Consider the following 21518-nt stretch of genomic DNA (forward strand, 5'->3'; position numbering starts at 1 on the left):
TAATTTGTCTGTACAGCTCAAATCCCTAATTGTTAATTATAGTGGTCATGGATTATCCATCTCTGTAGGCACTCCACTGTATGAGCAGTCTACACTTAGCTTACATTAAGCGTCCTATAGTTTAAACTAAACTGCTTAGAAACATTCATCTTCCCTCACGCAACAAGCATTTAAATACATATAATATTAATAAAATATAATCTAACAAATTAAAATATATGAAGAAGTCCACATGTATTTGACTCTACATTCCAATACGTTGCAATCCATCCATATATGACTAAATAATATATTTTTGGAAAACAAATGGCAATAATTGGTATATTTGCCGACATATAGAAAATATATAATATATTTTCATGTATTTACATATTAATTTATTTGTTTATTTGAGAGGGACAGTGCACGGCCTCTTAGCTGCACCGGAGTTAGCTTTGAGCTAATTTACACCTGTAGTCCCTGGGCAGGAGACACACTGTTATGAAAAGAAAACATAACCGCATAAAAAAAGACAGACAATACATGATCACTTCAACATCAGCAACATCAACGATAAGATTTCAAAACATTATGACACCACAACAGTAACAGCCAGAGTTTACACCAGTGGTTACGTGACGGGAACATGATTGCGCTGATTTTAGTCACGACTTCTTCGAGTTAAGATCATTGAAGCTGCAGCTCTCTTGTGTTACAAAAAAAATGGGTCACTCCAACAGAGAGGGAATATTTCAATACATCAGACGACAATGATTTCAAACACTTCATTTCAATATAATTTGTAATTATAGGGTGAAAATAACGACACGAATAACGAAAAAAAAGTTGAATGTTATTCATGTTTATGTATGGAAAGTATATTTCTGCTGCACTTTTCAAGCTACATTAGAAGATAATGTGCTTGTGTTTGGGATCAGTGGATCTTGTGTGTGTGTGTGTGTCTTTATGGGCTCATATACTTATTTATTGTGTGTGTGATTTGTTAATGTTGTATATTAACTTACATGGCTTATTAGAATTAGAGCTCATCTACAGTTACACGAGGCCCCATAGAAGCTCTTCCCCCGGGGGAGCGATGAATAATGTTGCAATCTAAATGATAAAGCGTAATTTCACTTTGTGTGCACTGAGGTAACAACGCTGCCTTTAAAGTCGGTCCTTTTCATGCAGGCTTCCCTGTCTAACACGCTCTTATACTGTCGCAGCTGAAATAAAACAAAAAAATAAATAAATAAATACACGGGAGATGTGGCTGTAGCTGCCACACAGCAAAGTACTGTGTTTTAACTGTGCTCTGTGCTGCCTGGTTCGTCTTGGATAAGAAACCCACCTCTGCATCTGATCCCTGATGTGTGGGAGGGAACAAGTGGGCATGACCCTCCCGGTGGCTCCTGGTGGAGCGACGGCACCAGGTTGCGTGGAGGTGAGCCACCTGCCATGCCTTACGCTCAGCTGGACCCCCATTATGCAGACAAATGGTACGACAGGCCCGTTCATGTTTTCCTCCACGTTGCGCCGTAACTACATGTGATCGAGCTTTTCTTTGCATCTCTGGTTGAGATTATCTAAAATTGTTTATTCAAATTTACAAGCAGCTTAGTGTGAATTATGCCTTACATGTTTAAAGATCTGAGACAAGCGAATCGTTCGGTACGTGAGCAGCGAGAAGAAAAACCCGAGCAGCACCCGGGATACAATTAAAGCGGATATCACTGGGAAGCCTCATAAACCTCGTGAGAAAACGCAAGTAAAACATTTCAGAAACTGTCAAAGATTTTCACTGCCTGTGTGTTTAAAGTAGTTGTTAAAGATTCTTCTGTGTCTCTGGCTGGCCCGGTACTGAATCCCACTGTGGCTTTCTCTCTCCACTGTTTTTTCTCTCTGCCTCGCAGCTCTCTTTTGTGTCATTTAAAATAATTCTGGCTTTTGTGGGAGCAGCATTATGTTAATACATTTCCCCCCGACCTATACTGGCTCACGAACAGGCAGCCGCGCAACAAATTGTTACTTCCCCCTTTGTGTGAGAATGAAATTATGTAGTTAAGAGTTTATATAATGTAGATTTCTTAATTAAAGTCAAAGTTGTTTCCGAGTCCGTGTTTCACTTCAGGCAGCAGCAGCGACTTTAATCTAATCAAATTGTAAAATGCTGTTGCTCTTTGTATTGAAAGCCTTTGATTTTTTTCCATCTTTGAACATTTTCTATTACTGCCTCTTGTTTTCATTTGGTTGTTACTGCGAGTGATGTGCTGAATAATTCACGTGTAAGTGTTTTGTAAGTGGGACCCTCCCAATTTGGCAGATGGCGCCGTGGTACTTTCTCGCCTACAGGCTTGTGCGACTTATGGCAAACTTATGCCTGCATCATTGTTCGCCATATGCTCCTTCTGGACGGAGAAGTCGTCCATCAGGCCCCGGACACCATTTTGCTCCCACAGATGCATGCTTGATTTCTCGCAAAAGGCATGAGCGCTATGAGGATTTGTGTCACCGAGCTGCAGCTCAGCTAATCATACACACCACTGTTAGAGTACATCCCAGGAAATGCACTTTGTCCAATTGATTGGCTGAGAAGCGACCGAGACAAACTTTAATTGGCATTGAGTGGGACTGTTCGGTTCGGCGGCGCTCAGACTTTGCAAATGTCAGCGCGCGGATTTGGCAGAATCGCTGAAGCGAGAGGGATTTCGAGTTCTCACTATTGTTTTGTTATCCGGTACATGTGGGAAACAGGTAGGGGGCTCAACTTAGATATTGCAAGGAATAGATAATGCCGTCGAAGAGGGGGGAGCGTGGAGATTTACGCCACTGAGCTGACATCGGAGAAAAGTCAGTTGATAAAAACAGCTATTCAACTTTGCAGCTGTTGAGATATCGGGAAGGGAGTCAGAGCCGTGAAAAGGAAGACAGGAAGTTTGATTTTTTTTGTTTGTTTATCTGTCCAGTCTTCTGTTTGAAAGAGCAAGAAAGAAAGAAAAAACTTTAGAAGCTGCTGTTGGAAACTGAGATGAATGTTAAAGCTGTCTTGGCACGGACAAATAGGTCTACAAACACTATCGAGTTGCGCAGCGACAATTAACTCGCTCATTGCATCCCTCCTCCTCCCTCGCCACCTGCCATACCAACATGCAGGCGCTGATTAAAAATGCATGCGTCTCACAAGCCTTTGGATAATTAAGGAGGTTTCCCTGCAGTGCTTCTTGTTAGAGCAAAGGAGAAAAACAGACACAACACATACAGTAATGGCTCTGCTGAAAGGTATTATGTGATCTTTTCTTTTGGACTGAGTCATGAGGGCAAAGTTTTTCCACTTCTCCGGCAACAATCAACCCACCAATCTTGCCAGCGTTTGTCACGCTCCGTGCACCGAGCTGTGCAGGACCGGGCCTGTCGCTGCCCAAGTAGGTTCACCACTCAGTCAGTCTTCAGGGAAGCCCCCGATCTGTTCCCCCGACCACACAATGTGAGCTCTCAAAGCTTTAATTGTACTCAGAAACGGCAACAGATCTCTCCTGGAGGCACGAAACGTGTCCGTGTTACCCGGGGATTCCTTTGATCCGCTGGAGATGGTGCTTTAGAAGGTGCTCGAGGCCCACTTTGATCTCCCAACACGCAGCGCCACAGGAAGTGTTCTGCCTGTTTGCAAAGATCGCTGCAGGAATGAGGTCATCTCTCTGTTGCAGCTTAAAGGCCGAGGTCTATTACCTTAATGAGCTGAATTTGAAATGATCTGCAGGTTCATTGTCTCTCTAGTTTTCAGGTTCACTATTATCGAGCTGAGCCAACCCTTATTTTGCTGCTAGTAGCCTGGGAGTCATGCACATTAAGTAGCAATCTTCACACTTGATTTAAGTGTTGTGAAAGGAGCTCTGCTCTACTCGAATTCCATCCGGCCTGACCGAGACTCTTATCATGAAATCTAAAGTGAAACCAAAGTGCTGCACGATAAAAAAAACTCTCGCCAGTTTGATTGCACTCAACGTTTTGTGGTGTCATAGACATGGTCATTGTTAATGAAGCTGTTTCTATAAAGACTCAGGAATTCTGTATTAAAATGTCCAAAAACTCTGATTTGTGTACTGATTTGAACAACTGATTTGTGTACTCGTGCACGACAAACCGAGGGAAATCCCGAAATTCACTCAAGCTACTTCAGTGATAGGGAAGTTGGCAAATGAGACAAATTTTAGGTCAACGCTTTAAAACGTTTGCTCATGTGTGAACATTTGTGCCCGAGTCACATCAGATAGATTTACTGTACATCAGCGGCGGTGGTTGTTTAATGGTGTAATAACCACCAGCAAAGTGAGTCTGACCTCAGCATCGTTTGTGTTACTTCGCCTTACTCATGCAGTGTTTGTCCCCCACAAACAGCCAGATTACTGTACTGCATTAGCGATGAGCTAACGTTAGTCAGCAGTGGCATAAGTCAAATCTCACTATTCAGCACTTGACAGAGACTCTGGTTCTGTCTCTGTCTCTGTCTTCTTTTCCCCTCTCCTCTCTTTATGTAGTAGTATATTTATATACTATTTATATACTATTTAGTAGTATATTTTTCCCATTCAAGACAAAAATGATGTCTGAGCTCTCCTCCCGTCAGTAAACGGCTCCGGATCAGAGCAGATTCATGTGACTGTTTATTTCTCAGGTCTGTTATAGCCTGTCATGGAAAACTTTAGTGCAGTTTGACACCCTGAACTTTGCGTAACCTTTGTATTGCCTGTATGAGTTCAAGCTGACCCTTGTGTAATCTTCTGTACTGCCTGAATGAGTTCAAGCGCAGTGCGTTGTCTATGTCTGAACACAGAGCTGGTTTCCAAGTCGTTCTGCTTCGCCTTCTTCCGAAAGAAGAAGTGTCAGCCATAGGCCCGAGCCTCCCGCCTGTAAAGGAAGCTCTGCCGTGTCTCATCGTTGCCACACTCTGCAGACTGATTGCACTCTGTATGATTGTCTGACCTCTGAGCAGCGGCTCCTCCCCACAAAACACTCTGCAAACATCTTTTTGTTGTGTTTTGAAAGAGAGCCCCTTGTGTGTAAGAGTAACAGTGAACAGTTTATTAGCATGGCATCATTTATGTTTTTGCATGTGCATCTGATGTCCAGGTGGTATTTTGTATGAGGAGACCATAACACTAGTAATAGTTTCTTAACTGTGTGGTCAAGACATGACAAGCCGAAGGAGTTTGGGCAAAAAACACGGTCCAAGAAATGACGTGAATGCAGATGCAAGGCAGACGCTTACAGCGACACAAGATCAACTTTGCGCATTGCTGTGTTCTGGAGAGCGTCACCTGATATCTCGTAATCCGAGCGTTTAGCTGCAGTCTGAGCATGCACACCACTGCATGAAACAACAAGAGAAGGCTGAGCCCTTCTTTTGGATTCACTTCCACTCAAAACAGTTTGAAACAGTTCTGGCAGGGACATGTCCATATTTATGATCCTTCATCACCTCTTCTCCTCTCGGGAGCAGGAAGTTGTCAGGATTTGTCGTTTGCACTCGCATACTTGTGTGGGCCGTGTTTCTGACCCTGATGTGACTTTCAAGACGGATATATTTATATACAGGAACAGAAAAGATAAAAGAGAAAGAGGGGGGAAAAAAAGGAGGAGCAGAATTAAGAATAAAAACAGACCAAATAGTCAAGGACCAAAAGATTTAATATCTTCTAGATGTCGGAGGAAATAAAAACAAGCAAAAAAAAAATGTTAATACAGTGTTTAATTACTTCAACTATGAAAAACAAAACATTATAAGGGCTTAAATCAAAATTCAAGAGCCACAGTTATAAATAATTAGAACCTTTAAACATAATTAACTGTTTTAAAAAGCTGCAAATGAAAGTTTAAGTAAGCAACTGTTGTTTTCGGGAGCTTTAATGATAACTGTCGCCAGCAAATTTCCCCAGCAGTAGCTAATTCATTCTGTGAGTTGCATAAACAACAAAAAAAAGGGAAGATTGGCTCTCGCCTAGACGATATGCTCTCTGCATGCCAGTGTCTGTATTTTTTACGCTTGGCCGGAGATGGTTTGGTTGAGACATGTATCATTGGAGCAGTGGGCTGTGTCTCATATCCAGAAAAGACAGAGTGGGTGTTTATCTTTTAAAATACACAACAGTCAAATGATCTCACGTCACTTTGAGACGGAGCGCGAGCAGGTAGCACAGAGAACAGCAGGTGGATTTGTGGCTTCAACTTTTTTCCAGGGCTCCGGAAATAGGCCCGAGCAAACAGCTGCATCTGCTCCATCACATACGCAACACAATCTCCTGTCACACTCTTGGAAATAGTCTTTCTGGGAGCGAGGAAATATTTTCTCTGACAGTTAACATGTCTCAGACTTCCTTTGTGGGCTCGCCATCTTCTAACACGACATACAGGGACACCACATAACTTGGACATTTGACATGTGACTGTATCCAGCACATATCTGCAGTAAATAGCCTCAGTTGGGAGATGCTTGTTAGTAGGTCGCATACTTTTTGCACTATTTTGATAACTTATTAATCGTTTTGAAATTTTTTTTGAGAAAAAAGGTTGAAAATGATGTGATTCCAGCTCCTTAAATGTGGATATTTTCTGGTTTCTACTCCTCTGTGACAGTAAACTTAATATCTTGGGGTTGTGGACAAAAAAAAGACATTTAAGGACGTCATTTTGAGCATTTTCGGACATTGTATGGACATAAAAAACTATTATAATCCATAATGCATCACTCTTTAAGTAAAAGGTTCACTCAAAAGCACTCAGTACTTTCTCCATTAAGAGAGAAATAACTACTGCCTTGAACACATACATTTCCAGTCCATGAATTTAATTCTTTCCATGAAACAACAAAACAAAAAAAAGCAGTTGTATTTCTTAAAAGGTAGAGCAGCAGTCCATTCAGAGCTTCAAAACAGGAAGACGCCCTTGAGACAAATAAAACACACTGGAGCACACAAATACATATAATGAAGGCAGCCTTTTTTTGTTTTTGAGTCCAGCTGTAAAAAACCTTGGGACAGGCCGTGACTCACCCTCAGCCCTTTGTCCACTCGCCTCAGGGCACGGCTCTGATAAACACTGACAGCGTTTCTTATACTGCGGGCCTATCAACTCTGATACCACACGATGCACCCTTTAGGTTCCTTCACTAAGGCGTACTCCTCTGACCAAGTGTTGCAATGCAGTGCACCGTGTGTACAGTGTAACGAAGTTTGTACTCCCTAACCATTTAACGAAGTGAGTCACTGAAGAGATGATTGTTCCAACAGTGCTGACTAACTTGACTATTTATACATATTCAGTGCACACAGGAGAGTTCAGCTCAGAGTCAGTTTGAGGTGATGTTCCCCTCAGTTGTTTTACTCTTTCAGTGACGTCGACAAATGCGTCAACAAATGCCAGTTTCTAGTTTCTATTATTTAATCTTTCAAAAATAACTGTGATGATGTCATTGATGGTAGGTTTGCCCTCAGATGCTTTACTGATGAATGAAGCAAATTTCATGTCATGAATTGTCTTGCGCCAATTCATCAAAAGTTAATCCAGTTAATAAAACAAAAATGTATTTTTGTTTTGCATATTTTCTCATAACTTGTCGCACAATCAACACCTCCTCATATCTAAACGACTAACGGGGTAAATTGCCAGTGACTCCCATAATGACATGACTGTTCCAGCAAACCAGCGACAGTTTGGTACTTTAGAAAAACATAATGATTTGGGTTAAAATAACTACTTTACTTATGCAACTCTGGTTGCAAACATACCTACGTTATGCACATAACCTCAGTTCTGTTATTATTTGACGTCACTTTACTTTGTTAGTAAGGTATAATAACTCGCAGTTGGCCGTCTTTTAGGTGAAAGTCCATCCCCGAACTCCACCCTACATGCACTTTTTGCTCTTTATGCTACTTTTCCTGACTTCCTCCTTTGCTGCCGTAATAATAGCTACGGCCACAAGAGGTCACCGCCTCACAAGAAACGTAAATATGGTCATAATCAGCTGCTTCACGGTTGACCTGCATGGTCGTTTTTCTGATGAGGACGAGCTAAATACTTGTTGTCAATCAAAATTAAAAAAATGCTTTAGAGGGCTAAACAATCTGTTTACAATCCCTCTGTGCTTAGACGTTAATAGTACAGCCTCTCCTGCTGTGGTACATGCTCTCTCATGCTCAAGGCCTTTTTGCCTTTCCTCTGTGTTCTGTCCTGTGTTTTGCCTTTTTTGTTTTAGCACTGGCACTTTTTCAACTTACAGAGAAACACCAGGATTTCTGCTCCACCGTTTCTGTAATTACTTATTAACGTTGTATAGATTATTACCCAATCAGACACAGTAAACACCTCAGTGCTGTCGGGGAGCAACCGTGAATGACTGAATTGTATCTGTATTGGTATTCTTGTTTTCTTCTCGCTCCATTCCTGTTGACTTTGTTTTCTTTGCATCGGTACAAAGGTCTCTGAACTTGGTTACCTTTTTTTATCCTTATGCAGCAAATGTTTTTATGCATACGCTTTCCTTTTTCCACTTTTCTCTCTAAGTTTCCTTCTCGAATTACACAGCATGAGGAGGAAGACACCCTTAAGAAACTATTTCCTCTCATGCAGTGTGAAGTCGTATAGTTAGTGCTGCAGTTGAGGAAAAAACCACTGGGAGCTGTCAGAACTTTGGCATCGCTCTGCTCTTTTCCTCTGTTGCTGTCGACGTCTGTCTCACTTTCTCAGGGTGTTTTATTAGTTGATCATATTTTACTGTCATCCTAATAACGGTCTGTGCTCTTTGGTGTTGTCGCTGAGTCATCAATAATAGACAGTTTTTATGTTTTGTGCTCCATGGCTGCTGTACAGTTGGAGCTTAAATCTCCTTTGCAAAAAAAAAGACCCAGAAATGGAGGAACGGGATAATCTTCTGGTATACTAAACAAGCTGAGACTGGGCCTCAAACCGACTCAACCTGCCCATATCAGGAATTACAGAGGTGCTTGGCACCGTGCACATGTTGAGCAACTCAGATCTTTATCCAAATGTGTGAGTGTGTGTGCAGATCTTGGCCGAGCTGAGCCTGTCAGCAGTACTCAGGAGACCGGCTGCCAATGGAAATTTGACGCATCTAAAATCTGTTTCCCTATTCAGCACGGCCCATATTTCAAGGAGCTGGCTGATTTGTTGGTTGGCTTCCAAGGGTTTTGCTGATGCATTGTGTGAGTTGGACTATATTTATTTACTTTCTGTTCAACAATATGGAGGATTGCTGATAACAGATCTGGAGCTTTGGGAGGATTGCACAGAGAGATTCATTCAGAGCCAGTGCAAGTGGTGTGCAAAACCCAAGTTTACCTGAAACATTCATTTCTTCCTGAAGTCATCATTGAACAAATACTGCAATCTTTCTGGCTGCGACTAGTTCGGCATTCAGGAGTTGGGGACCAACGAAAAGGAGGAAATAATAAATAATGCTTTTCACTTCCTATGTTTTAATTTCTAAACACTATGTAGCCTTTAGTCAACTGTCTGTGTATGAAGCTGCATCAGACAACTGGAACTGGAAGAAGAGTAGCTATGTGCATTATTCAGCCGACAATATACTAGGGATGGGTATAGACTGCTGCAGGGATGAGTCTTAAATTTAGCACAAAACAAGAGTTTATTGCTCCTCGGATCCCTCGTCTCAAAGTCAGTTATGGGTTTTCGGTTGATGTCTGAAATATGATCTGTAGTTAACACAATCTTTAGAGATTTTCACGCTTTGTTCTGCAACATAAAATATGTCACACATAAATTATAGTGTTAGAAAGGCAATTATCAAGACTAACAGGTGGCTCTACATGGAGGCTCATCTACCCACACACTCTAGTTGCAAACTATTCCAACTCAAACTTTCTGACTAACAGATTGACCAAATTATAGCAACATATGCCCAGTATAGTGTCAAAAGAAGCTCAGTGTTGGTGATGCTGAAGCCTGAACGTTAGCTTTTTACGTCTGCAAATTTCAGTTATGCCTAAAAAATTTCAAGTGGTATTCATCTGTGAAGATTATCTTACATGAAAAACAGGTGTTTATGTTGTTGCAATCATCCAATGTCCCATTTGCTTTTTGTGAGGGAACCAGGGCGATGCTAACTTCTGGGTTAGCCCACCAAAATATGTCATCCCTGCTGCACTATATTGTCAGGATTTTAATGACTTGGTTGTCAGTAAGAGTGGAGTTGACACTCAGCTTTGACATCGTGTCTTTTCCTGCATTCATCTTCACTGGATATTACTATTCAGAGTAGGGGTGCACAATTAATTGCAAAATAATCCAAATCGCAATAAGACTAAATGCAATATCCAAACCACAAAAACTTGCAATTATTTTACAGCAGGTAAGGTGTTTTAACTACATTTTGTAGCTGCAGAGAGGCTCTGGTCTACAAAGCTTGTTCTCCGGATGTAATAAAACATGTTTGTTTAACAGAGGCCCAGTGAAACGCCACATCATCATGATTTTACTAGTTTTTCAATGACAATGAAAACTGTGATGTAAAATTTAATAATCTATAATAATCATGAATTATATCACAATTGCAATATCTGTCAAAATAATTGCAATATCGCTTTTTGACCATATGGCACAGCCCTAATTGACGTATGATTACCATGGTCGCTTGCTCCCAGAATCTGTAACTTCATGCTGTACTGTGGTTTGTGCAATGGCTCCATTTGACTGTGAACTTCACTGGGAATAAACGTCTCCCCTAAGTGCAGTCTGCACTCATTTTTAAAATTTTACTTTTAAGATTTACTATGCACGCATGTGTCTGTGTTCTTCGAGGACAACTTCTGTTTTACTATTAAGGAATTTGGTTGTTTTTCTGTTGGACTGCCTCATAATATCTCTGTCTAGACGCTGGACGCGAGTGATTGAAGAACACGCTGCTTATTGTACTTTGGGTCTGTCTCAGACAAGACAGAAATCAATAGGAAGGATGTTTTCTTCCCTCTTTTTGGACGGCCAAAGTCTGGCTTATTGAACACAGTCTCATTTTTAAAAAAAACGTACAAAAAAACACCAGTCTGCACCACTTTGTGTTGTGTTTTCTCCAAAATAGGAATTCTTCTGTTGTAGCCATGGTAGCGTGAGGCATCCGCTGAGGGCAAACAATCTCGACTTGTCATTACATCTGTGTAAAGTTTGTTCAGTGAGGTTCAGCAGTGGCGTGTTTGCATAGTCAAAATGGGGTTGGATGGACAGATTCCGTGTTGCTGTGTAATTTCTTCCCTTGCTCTAGACGACCCAATCTTGTGCTGCTTATCAGACATGACAAGAAGAACGTAAATAAAAAATACCACAAGCCTCTGCAGGGAAGCCTCGCTGCCCTCACCCCACCTCCCACGTGTTATAGCTGTACCACAGGTCGGGTTGGGAAGGTAGGAGATTTGGAGTGTTTGATTGGTTTCCCCAATCCCCGGTAATAAGTCAGAATTGGACGTGTGAAGACGGGAGGCAGGCTGCTGTAGTGGTGGAGCTGTTGCCCTCATTACCTCGCCTGGCACGGGGACTGTTTGTTGACTGCTGTGCTGATAGGACAGGGCAGGGTGGATCCCATCAGAGGATGTGCTGTGATAGAACTTTGTACCTTACAGGAAAGAGAATTTAATGTTTGTTTTGCAGGCTTTCCAGTCCAACCAGAAAGAAAAATTGAATTGGATGATAAAACCACATGTGAGGTAAATGATTAAATAGGATCAACAACGTATTTTAGCGCTTAGACAAAAGCTCAATCCAAAAAAATAGACTTTAAAGCGATGCCAGCAGCTCTGTGAAGCTGTACTAATAACTAATAAATGCCAATAAATGTTGGCAGTGTGCATGTTTGCAAACTTCTGCTATGTTGTTGTAACTTTATGTCTCTTTTGGTTCAAATTGCAATGTTGTGTTTTGACAGCTCAATGCTTATGGAAATGTTAGGTTTAGCCACAAAAACATTGCACTTGGTCAGGGTTGGGAAAAGATCCGGTTTTGGATTGTATCGCCACAGACATGGCTAGAAATTGTCAAGATATCTCCGCAAAAATATTTCGTTCTGTTGCCACAAGCATGTCAGGAAAGTGTTTTTACATCTCCTTAACACTCTTACAAATGTTGAAACACCGCCTCGAACAGCTGTAACATCCTCTCTACACTAATGTCTGGTCAAATGTAATGTAAACGCGATATGACAGGTTTTAAAGAAAAGTTGATATGTATGAAAGATACACATCCAAATTTAAAACACATTTTATTCTGGCTACTGGACTCACTTCGACACAGGCGCTTTGAACTAACGGCTAAAGGCTCTCTAGCTAACACTCTAACAAAGTCAATGTTTTCACCATCTTTGTTTAGCATGTTAGCATGCCAACATGTGCTAACTGGGGCAAGTGTCTTATGTTTCTTTAGGTTCAATTTTGAATTTAATATTGTGACATCATTGTGTTTGTTTTCTGGTTAATTTTGGCACAAAAACCATTTGGCTAGGGTTAGGAAAAGATTGTGATTTGTCGAAAAATGTCCCGATGTCTCGTTAAAAGTGTCCTGTGTTTTCATGCTGACAAATTTTGAAACGCCATCTTGAACAGTGGTTTCTGGCTTGACAGCAGTCAGCAATCGTGCCATCACTATCCTCTGCACCTCCCCCCATGAAAGCCACAGCCAACATGTGATCTGAAGCATGCACAGTGTAGAAATATCAATACGATATGTATGACAGGATGAAATCGGAATGTATTCGTGGTTTGGAGAACCAGCTTGTTTCCACAGTTGCTTTTCAGCCCTTCCCTTTCCCCCCTTTTACGTCTCTCTCCATATTGTGCTAATATGATGAAAAATGCATTCGAAGAAGATCTTTTAAAAATTCAGTGAGTGTTCACATAACACAGAGGTTATTGAAAATTAACATGTGCATCTGACATTTTAAAACGCCGTCACTCGAGCCTCGGCGTCTGCGAATCCCTTTGGACGGAGATCCCTCTCTTCTCAGCGTGTTTTGAAGTAACTGCACAGCTACAGGCGGGCATAACAGAGACCTGACCTAAAAACAGCAGGGATGAGGGCAGAGGAAACCATTTTCCCAGCAGCACACCAAGATAGTAATTTAACATTTGCAACAGTGGAAGAGCTCAAAGGGTTTTATGTCACCTATTTCCTGGATCTGACAAAGCCAGCTTTTATGCATGACAGTGAAGTGTGTCTATGCAGAGCTAATTCATTGTCCACAACTGTATCCGATCGTGACAGTTATGAATAATGGGAGCTCGGTCTTTGTCCAGCAGAATAGTCACCCTACATACATCGATCAAACACGCGCTCCACAGCAGGGCAGGTCAACGTAAAGACACTCCAATCATCCTGTCTCTAGCTGCTCAGTGAACTGCTCGATCTGCTGCAGTGCATCCGATCGCTGTGTGCTGCTGCCTTCCCTCAAACCCTCTCCTGCCAGCCGCCACCTGTGTCGGCCTGCTTTTGTTTACTGGGGAGATTCAGGTGCTCCCTGATGGTTCCTAATTCTCACTGCAAGTTAAATAAACGAAAGAACATCTGCAGGCTTGAACCTAAAACAGATGTGTCTTAAATTATTGCTTCCAGGGCTCAGACGTTTTTAAAATTTTCAGTGAAAAATGTAAAATAATCTTCATTTTACTTTTGGTGGGGTCCACACCAAACACACTGTTTGCTTACATCTCGAGTAGAGCCCGACCGATGCTGGATTTTCATGTTTTCTCTATTAATTAGAATGACCACAATAACCTATATTTAATAGTTTTTATTTTATAGTTTTTATAGTTTTTATTGATTGTTTTCTTTAAGCCTAAACAAACTAAATAAACTCTCTTTGTTTTCATGACTGAGTAAACAACCTGACCTTAAAGGATGACACAATTTCATACTGTTTTACTCTGTTTACATGTGGCGGACCCTGCCACCTTCCTAGCCTCAAACAGTGTTCTGGGGACCTTATATTCCTCTGAGAACAGTGTGTTTATTCACTTATGGAAAAAATAAATATATATTTAAGTTTCATCACCTCCTCAATATTGTAAATAGTAAAATTCTGAGTTTGACTTTCTTCTCCAAAACTACATAGTGCTCCTTTAACAACAATTTCCAACACTTTTGAGAACATCTTACACCGCAGCAGATGGCAAACTTGAACACCAGCTTACTACAGCAAGGAGATAAAGAGGGAGAGAAGTAGATGGAGGGGAAGAGGAAATTCTCCAGGCTCCACTATAGAATCACTCAATTTTGTGAGTTGAGTCGCAAGAAACTTTATAAACTTTGTGAAACGTCTGTTTATCCAGTGTCCATCTTTATTCATATAGAGCCAGGGAAGTGAGATCCGATCACAAGCGGTCACTCGATACGTATGTCGAGTCGCCTAATGCGAGCTGTGAACTGAAAACAACTGCACATTGCACTTGGCCATAATGTGATTTTGATAATATTTAGATGGATTGTGTAGCCTTTATTCTGTCTAAATGTCGTGTCAGGTCACACAGCGGGCCATGTTTTGCCTTAAGCAAATCTTTCACACAGTCTCCCTCTGCAGCAGAGGATCTAAAAAACAGTTGGCTGTCAAACCGTGAACTCAAGTCTTTTAGAAATTACAGTGGCATGCAACTTTACCTTATCTCAAAGCCCGGGGTTAGAGTTTGATGCTGTGACCTAATTTCCTCCCCATCCACACACACATAACAAAAACCCTTTTCACGCAGTGCCACAAGAAGCGGAGCGCTAAAAGTTGTCTTTTCTACCCACCCCTTTAGATGAAGCACTGCCCGAGCTCTTCATCTTCAACGAGCTGTGCGCCCTGAGGGACGAGCCGGGGCCCTGCAAGGCCAGCAAGGACCGATTCTTCTTCAATGTGGACACGGGACGCTGCGAGCTGTTCGAGTACGGAGGCTGTGGTGGAAACGCCAATAATTTTCAGACCTTGGAAGATTGTGAGGAAACGTGTGTCGTCTCAGGTGGGTCTGCCCTGAAGAGTACATTAAAAAACTGTTTACGAAACAGCCTCCAAAAGATTCACCTTGAACAAATCTAACTAACTCCACTTTGGAAGTCAACAGTAACACAGACCCCATCGTCTTTTATACAACTGGATCATTTTTCATAATAGTGCACAGGACAGGGGTGTATTATAGTTTTGCATTGTTTTGTTGTTGGTAGCAAATGATCAGTTTTGTCGTCAAGGACTTGTGTTTCTCATTAGACTTTATTGGCACCTTGGGCATAAAATCTTATTACAAAGTCATTTTGTTGGTATGCGGCTCAAATGGAACGATGCCAGCACATTAATTCTGAACAGTTTTCCTGGAGGCGTCTGTTTAATGAAAAATATGGGCACTTTTAGGAGAGAGACGGCCAGTGTTGTATTATTCATACGTTACACATACTAAATTGATGACAAATTAAAGTAGAATTAAGTGTTGAAAACTAATAATGAAAACAAAAACTATTGGACTTCCCCACTGATGTCTCTGTAAATGAATTTTTAGCATTTCCCACCACGATTACGTATCATGTAAAATTACTAACCCTTAACGCCTCGTAACAGTTGCTTCTTGTGGAAACTGTTCTGATAATCATCAACGGTGTAAATGAAAAAAAAAAAAAAAGGGGGGCCAGCTGGTTGGCCTGATGAAGAGGCTGAGCTCATGGAGGCCAACCGCTGCTACCATGCATCAAATGCTGATTATACCCTCACTTCAAGCTGCTCAGCCCTTCCCTCTCTTAGTTGCTGTTGCTATGCAATGTCAAGTTTTGAAGTCTAGTGTCACATGTTGCGGATAACAATGACATTGTTGATTTGAAGGTTGAAATTTGTGGAATTGTAAGAATGAGTCCTTGACTTCAGGGAGAAGAAGACAAAAGCATCTTTGTCATTTTTTTTATCTCGCAACTGTTGATTTTAGGAGCTGAGGCAACACCTTCTGCAGGAAGGTTTAATCATCTTCGGCTACTTAATGCTTAATTAATGCTGATTCCAAGAGTTGGATGGAGTTTTTAAAATCACATTTTCAGAGGATTTTTTTTCCTGGTTCTTCAGGTCCCAGACACAGACAACACACAGGAAGCAGGAAATGGGGGAACCAAAAGCGAGCTTTAATTACCAAAGCAGAAAATACAAAACGAACCAAGAAATCCAGAATAAGCCAAGAATGAGTCACAAGGACCAAAAAACAAAAGTAGCAACTAAAACTTAAACAAAGTTCAACCAAAAAGCAAAGTTCAAATCAAACGAGAAACAAGAAACCGAAATCAGAAACAAACCAAACAGGAGACATGAGGAAACCACTGGGGAAGACAGACCAAGCCAGCGAAACGTCTAACCACACGGACCTCATGGAGCAAACTGACAAAGACATGAGGCAGAACAAAGACTGTATACACAGACACACTAACGAGGGGATCAGGAACAGGTGGAGTGAGAAGGGAAGAGGACAGGTGAGGGAACGAGCGGAAAAACACTGGGAGGGAAAAACACACAGGAGGAACTGAAAAGCAAGAAGAGACATGAGGGTAAAATTTCAAAATAAAACAGAAAACACAAGAACAAGACAGTTTTTAGAAGTAAGGTTCTTTACTGTGTACTTGATGGCGACACACATGGTAACATGATAAATACAGTTTACAGGTCGCAGGTTTAAAGTCAGCATTCCCAATGGAAATAACTGGGCAGCATTGTTCTTGTTGGTGGCTAGTAGACAGCAAAAACACACATGGACGAGCCACATGTGTGTTAGATTTATGCTTTTTTATTAAGGCAACATTTATAAATATTTTACCTTTAAAAGCTTTAAAAATCATTCATGGTGCAGTGAGTCTCTGTCAGTCCCACTCTGTGCCTCCATCACTTGTGTTTGCGCTCTGTAACGTGGGCGGTTGGATCTCCAGGAAAAAGTGGCGAGTGTTTTATGGCACCGTGTCACACAGAATCAACCGTGTCAGTGAAAGTGAATCAAATTTATGGAAAGTGTTTCCTGGTTTTCCCCTCTGGTTTTCCCCGGGCTGCTCTGCCTCAAGGTTTTTCCTGAGAGATAGATGGCTTTACCCCGTTGCTATAGTAACCACTAACTGCTGCTAACTGTAACTGCCCTTAGCTAGTTAGCTCATCTGATATTAGCCATTGATATTATTGTTACAGAAAACCTGGGATTTGTATTTACAACAGTGTTGTTGCACTGGAGCCAAATCACATAAAATACATTTCAAAGTACAAAAATTCCTACATAATGTTGCTTTAATATTGAAAATAATAAAAAAAAAACATGTCATATTTCATTTTTACGATCAATATGTTTTGTTATGTTATATGAGAATAAGTTTCAATTCTTTTAAACAATCAACAACTTAAGTTTGTCCACATAGCATTTATTTCTGAGCGGCAGCGTCTTTTTTCAATCGTTCCCAATGAGGAGTGAGCGTCTGCAGCAGCAGGTGGCAGTCCAGAGAAACAGCGCATCGCCCTGCGTTTTTTTCCGAAGCACTCCACCTATCTTGTGCGGCCACTCTGAGTGCTTTGAGTTGAAAATCTATCAACTAACAGAGAGACGCTGGTATTTTTGCCTCCTGTGGATCACGTCCTGTGCCCACATCTGTCTTTCTCTAATGTCCTGATGTCAAATAATAAAAAAACGCCTTTTCTGCCCTGAAAAAATGCTATGTGGACAGGGGCCCTAATTGTAATGTGAAAGCAGTGTAGGCGGTGACTGCCCCCATGTCAACATGCGCACACCCTACACAAGAGAGGCAATATAATATTTTATCATGCAATAAAATAAGATAAAACTTATCAGTGTAAATAATTACACCAATCAAGTACATAAGGAAAGCAATAAATCTGAGGACACATAACGAGCATAATAAACAGATAGTTGCAAATGTTTCTACTGTAGTGAGAACATCTACCTTGTGTGTTTCTCTTTATTTATCTGTGCCTGTATAGGAAATGGTGTTTATTCAACTACAACTGTGTGTGGTTTTCTTTTATAGTCCAATGGGAGTGTAATGTGAAATGTAGCTAAAAATACTTTTCCCCCACCGGATTGTGAATGGAGCTCTGGCAGGGTTCCCAGGTGTGTGCCGAGTTCAAAATAATGCAGATGAAAACAGACATTTAAAGCGGGGAGTCAGGATAAGTATGTCGTTTTTTGGATGTGTTACATCAGCTAGGTAGATTGTCATTACGAGCTGATGTGAGAAATAAATCAAATCAACTGCTACCGACTGTGAGAGACCAATAACTTGTAAAAGAGGCACATAAAAACATGTACTTGACCATCAACCTTGCTTCAGTTCTCTTCTCCTCCATACAGAATAACACCTCCAGCATGTTGTGTGGCAGCTGTTGAAGGTTTTTCTGTTGTGTTGCGCTGCGCTGTGGTAAATACACACAAAGAACTGTTAAACCCTGAGCCACACACAACAGTGTGAGTTTTCATTAAAACACAAAAGCACCTGAGGAGGACTAAAAAGAAGGTTAAAGGTCACTGTGTGAATGAATATGAGCAAGAGACGCGTTCACTGACCTTTGCTCCGTCATCCTTAATCAGTTGTTGGTAAAAAGCACGGTGTTACCTGTGTCGCGCACCTCGCTGCACTTAGCTGTTTGTTAAGTGGGACGTCAGTAATGCCGCTGCTCTTGACAAGCAATCAAAGCTACGGCAATTAAGACGTTTTTACTCCTGGGAGTTGAATTCATCCACAGTGAGAGAAGTTGTTGGATTAGAAGCGCTTTCAAGTGAGTGGCGGGGTGTTGTGATCAGCAGGTGAAAAACGCTCTGCGTCCACGTAAAAGGAAACCAGCGAGGACGCCTTTCTCTGCGTACAGTATGTGAGTGTATCTGCCATCTACAGCAGGAAAAACAATACATCTTTAACACTAAAGCTATTCTGGTCAACATGAAATATGCCCTCGATGGCACGGCAAGAACACATCTATCAAAGCGTTTCGATGGCGTGTTATTCTGTGCCGTGACAAAGTGCTTTCTCCCACCGGCAAAGAATAACCTTCAACTTTCTTACTGCATGCCACGGGATACGTTACGGCAGTCGGACAGGAGGGTCGCGAATGAATTTGCATCCAGCGGGCGACACCATATGCGGTAGATGCCTTCATTGTGTGACCCCTCGTCAGTCTCCTCACAAACATGTCAACACTGTGAGGACGAGTGTGATTGTGGGGGGAGTATCAGATCCAGAGGTGACATTAAATAAAACAGCTGGACAGAAATGTGAAGGTGACACATCAGCACACTGATAACGGTCTTACTCATGAGCATGAGCAAACTATGAGTAAGCTACAAGACGTACACAAGACGTATCATGGCGTTTAAAAGGGCAGCTTCACGCCTGTTTTTATTGGCTCAAAAAAATGACTTGTTGCGTAACAGTGTTACGCAGTCGTGGTTGCTTTTATCTACACCGAACATACATGTGTGGAATAATTTTAAAGCACTGGGTGGCGACTTCGTCTTACTGGCCAAGTCAAAAACTAGAATGGAAAGAAATAAACCCTGATGCTAGGTGGCTGTTGGCCTGCTACCTTCCAGATCATCAGGTGTCACCTGCAGCCCAAAAACGATTCTTCTCGTAAACAATCACTGGAAAAGGAGCAGCTGTAAAACTGTGTGTCACAAACGCCCCAAACGACTCTCTCTATCACCAAACTTTCACTTTTAATTTCATCAATCCCTTCCAATCACATTTGGACAGTCTACAAGAGCCACTTGATTCGATTATTTTATCCCATTTGTGTGCGTGGAGCCAAAAAGGAAGTGAACCGGCTCAGAGGCTAAGAGGAACTCTGGGGCGTGAATATTCTCTGTTGGCTCAGCTGGAGGAAGATGTGCCCTGTGGATCCAAAATGCAGGAGCTTGAGGAAGCATATCATTAGCTCATAGAGCAGCTGTCATGAGAACTCAATTGCCAGGAAAATGTTGGCAATATATGTTTCAGAAAACCATACATGAGTTGAAACTTTACATTTCGATATGTTTATGTCTATGCTGTCAGATTTAGGCTCAGGGTTCGGAAAAGTTTCGGCCTACCTGGTTCTGTCACCACTGACACAGCTGGAAAATGTCCCAGCGTCTCGTTATAAATATCCAGTGCTTTCAGGTTCACAAATATTGAAACACCATCTCAAACTATGGTCTCATGTTAAAACTCTGAGATCAGTGGGATGCAGAAAGGTCAACTTTTTGTTCCGCCATCTTTGAACGTGTTATCCACATCGCCTTAATAGAAGGTGCTACAGCTACGGAAAGATCTGGAAGAAAGTTCGTAAAGAAGAAGTTTGTAAAGTTCAACTGGAAAAGATCATGTTTTGGCTTAAAATACCTGCTTTGGCAGGAGATGTCCCAAGGTCTCGTTAGAAAACACCAAGTTTTGTCTCAACAAATATGGATAAAGATGTCCTGACTTCTCGTCAAAAATATCAGTTCATTGTCACCACAAGTCTCTGTGGTTTCACATATACAAATGTGGAAACACTGTCTTGAACAGTGGTCAGTGGCTTGGCGGCCAGCTCAACTGGCTGTAACTCCACCACCTCCATACATGAAGTCAGCTCAGTAACATGTAATGTGAACGTATGACACAGAGACGTTTACGCCAGCATTTTATTCTGGCCACTGGGCTGATTTTATCCTTGGCATTACCTTACTTTTTGAAATATGTTCATTTCTTGGAAACTAACTGCAAAAACTGTATATTGCTGTATAATGTAGCAGCATGAGACATGAGTGGGATCGCTGTAAACAACTGAGGCCATTAGTGAGAAAATGAGGTCGCCTTGAGCTCCACTGCAGTCAAATTAATGATCTTGTCTGGCTTATTAAGTCTGATGCATTTGTAAATGAATTCCAAATTCAACTAAATTAACATAGGTCTATTAATTTTCACTCATCAATACTACCCAAGGTATTTTCAGCACGGGTCTAAACCAGCCCGTACGATAGGACGTTGAATTTTTCTTCTTTTTCCCGAAACGACATACGCTGGATTCCTTCACTGACATCTGATTCAGTGGAGTCACACTAACAAGAAGGTGACTTTTTTAAAGGAGCCTTTTTATTTATTTATTTTATTTGTATAGCAGCTGCAGACGTCTGAAAATGTCACCTCATTCGCAACTTGCAGAAAGCATCGCTCAAGGCCTCGCGTCTTCCGCAGCCGTTTTGTTATCACCAAATCACTGACATTTTAATCCCCGCACTACAAAAACTGCCGGCTTCAACACTCAGAATCACTCCGGCGATCAGTTTACCTTCTGTTGTACCTATATTTTTACACATGATGACGCATTCCCGGACAGCTTAAAAGATCGCTCACGTAAAAGGTCACAAAAACCGATGCGAGGAACATCCCGGCATCTTTCTTTTTCTTTATCTCTGAGCCTGGAAAAAGCTTTTTCTCCTCAGCGCCTGATGTTTTACTGAAACCCCAATAAGTCATAACCATTTTGTCCCAAACTCTTCCTTCGGTCTGACGTC

The 21518-nt window shown here is 41.5% G+C and overlaps 1 protein-coding gene across 1 annotated transcript in view; it reads left to right on the forward strand.

Annotated features, from left to right (window-relative positions):
- Nucleotides 1–21518, forward strand: part of tfpia (tissue factor pathway inhibitor a) — a 45132-nt gene that overhangs the window by 10261 nt on the left and 13353 nt on the right. The window contains exon 2 of the mRNA XM_084361837.1: nucleotides 14787–14987. Coding sequence (XP_084217963.1) covers nucleotides 14787–14987 — 201 coding nt within the window. The remainder of the gene's footprint in view (nucleotides 1–14786; nucleotides 14988–21518) is intronic.

Source organism: Pagrus pagrus (assembly GCF_965226575.1).
Source record: "Pagrus pagrus genome assembly, chromosome: 9".
In the NCBI taxonomy this organism is placed as follows: Eukaryota; Metazoa; Chordata; class Actinopteri; order Spariformes; family Sparidae; genus Pagrus; species Pagrus pagrus.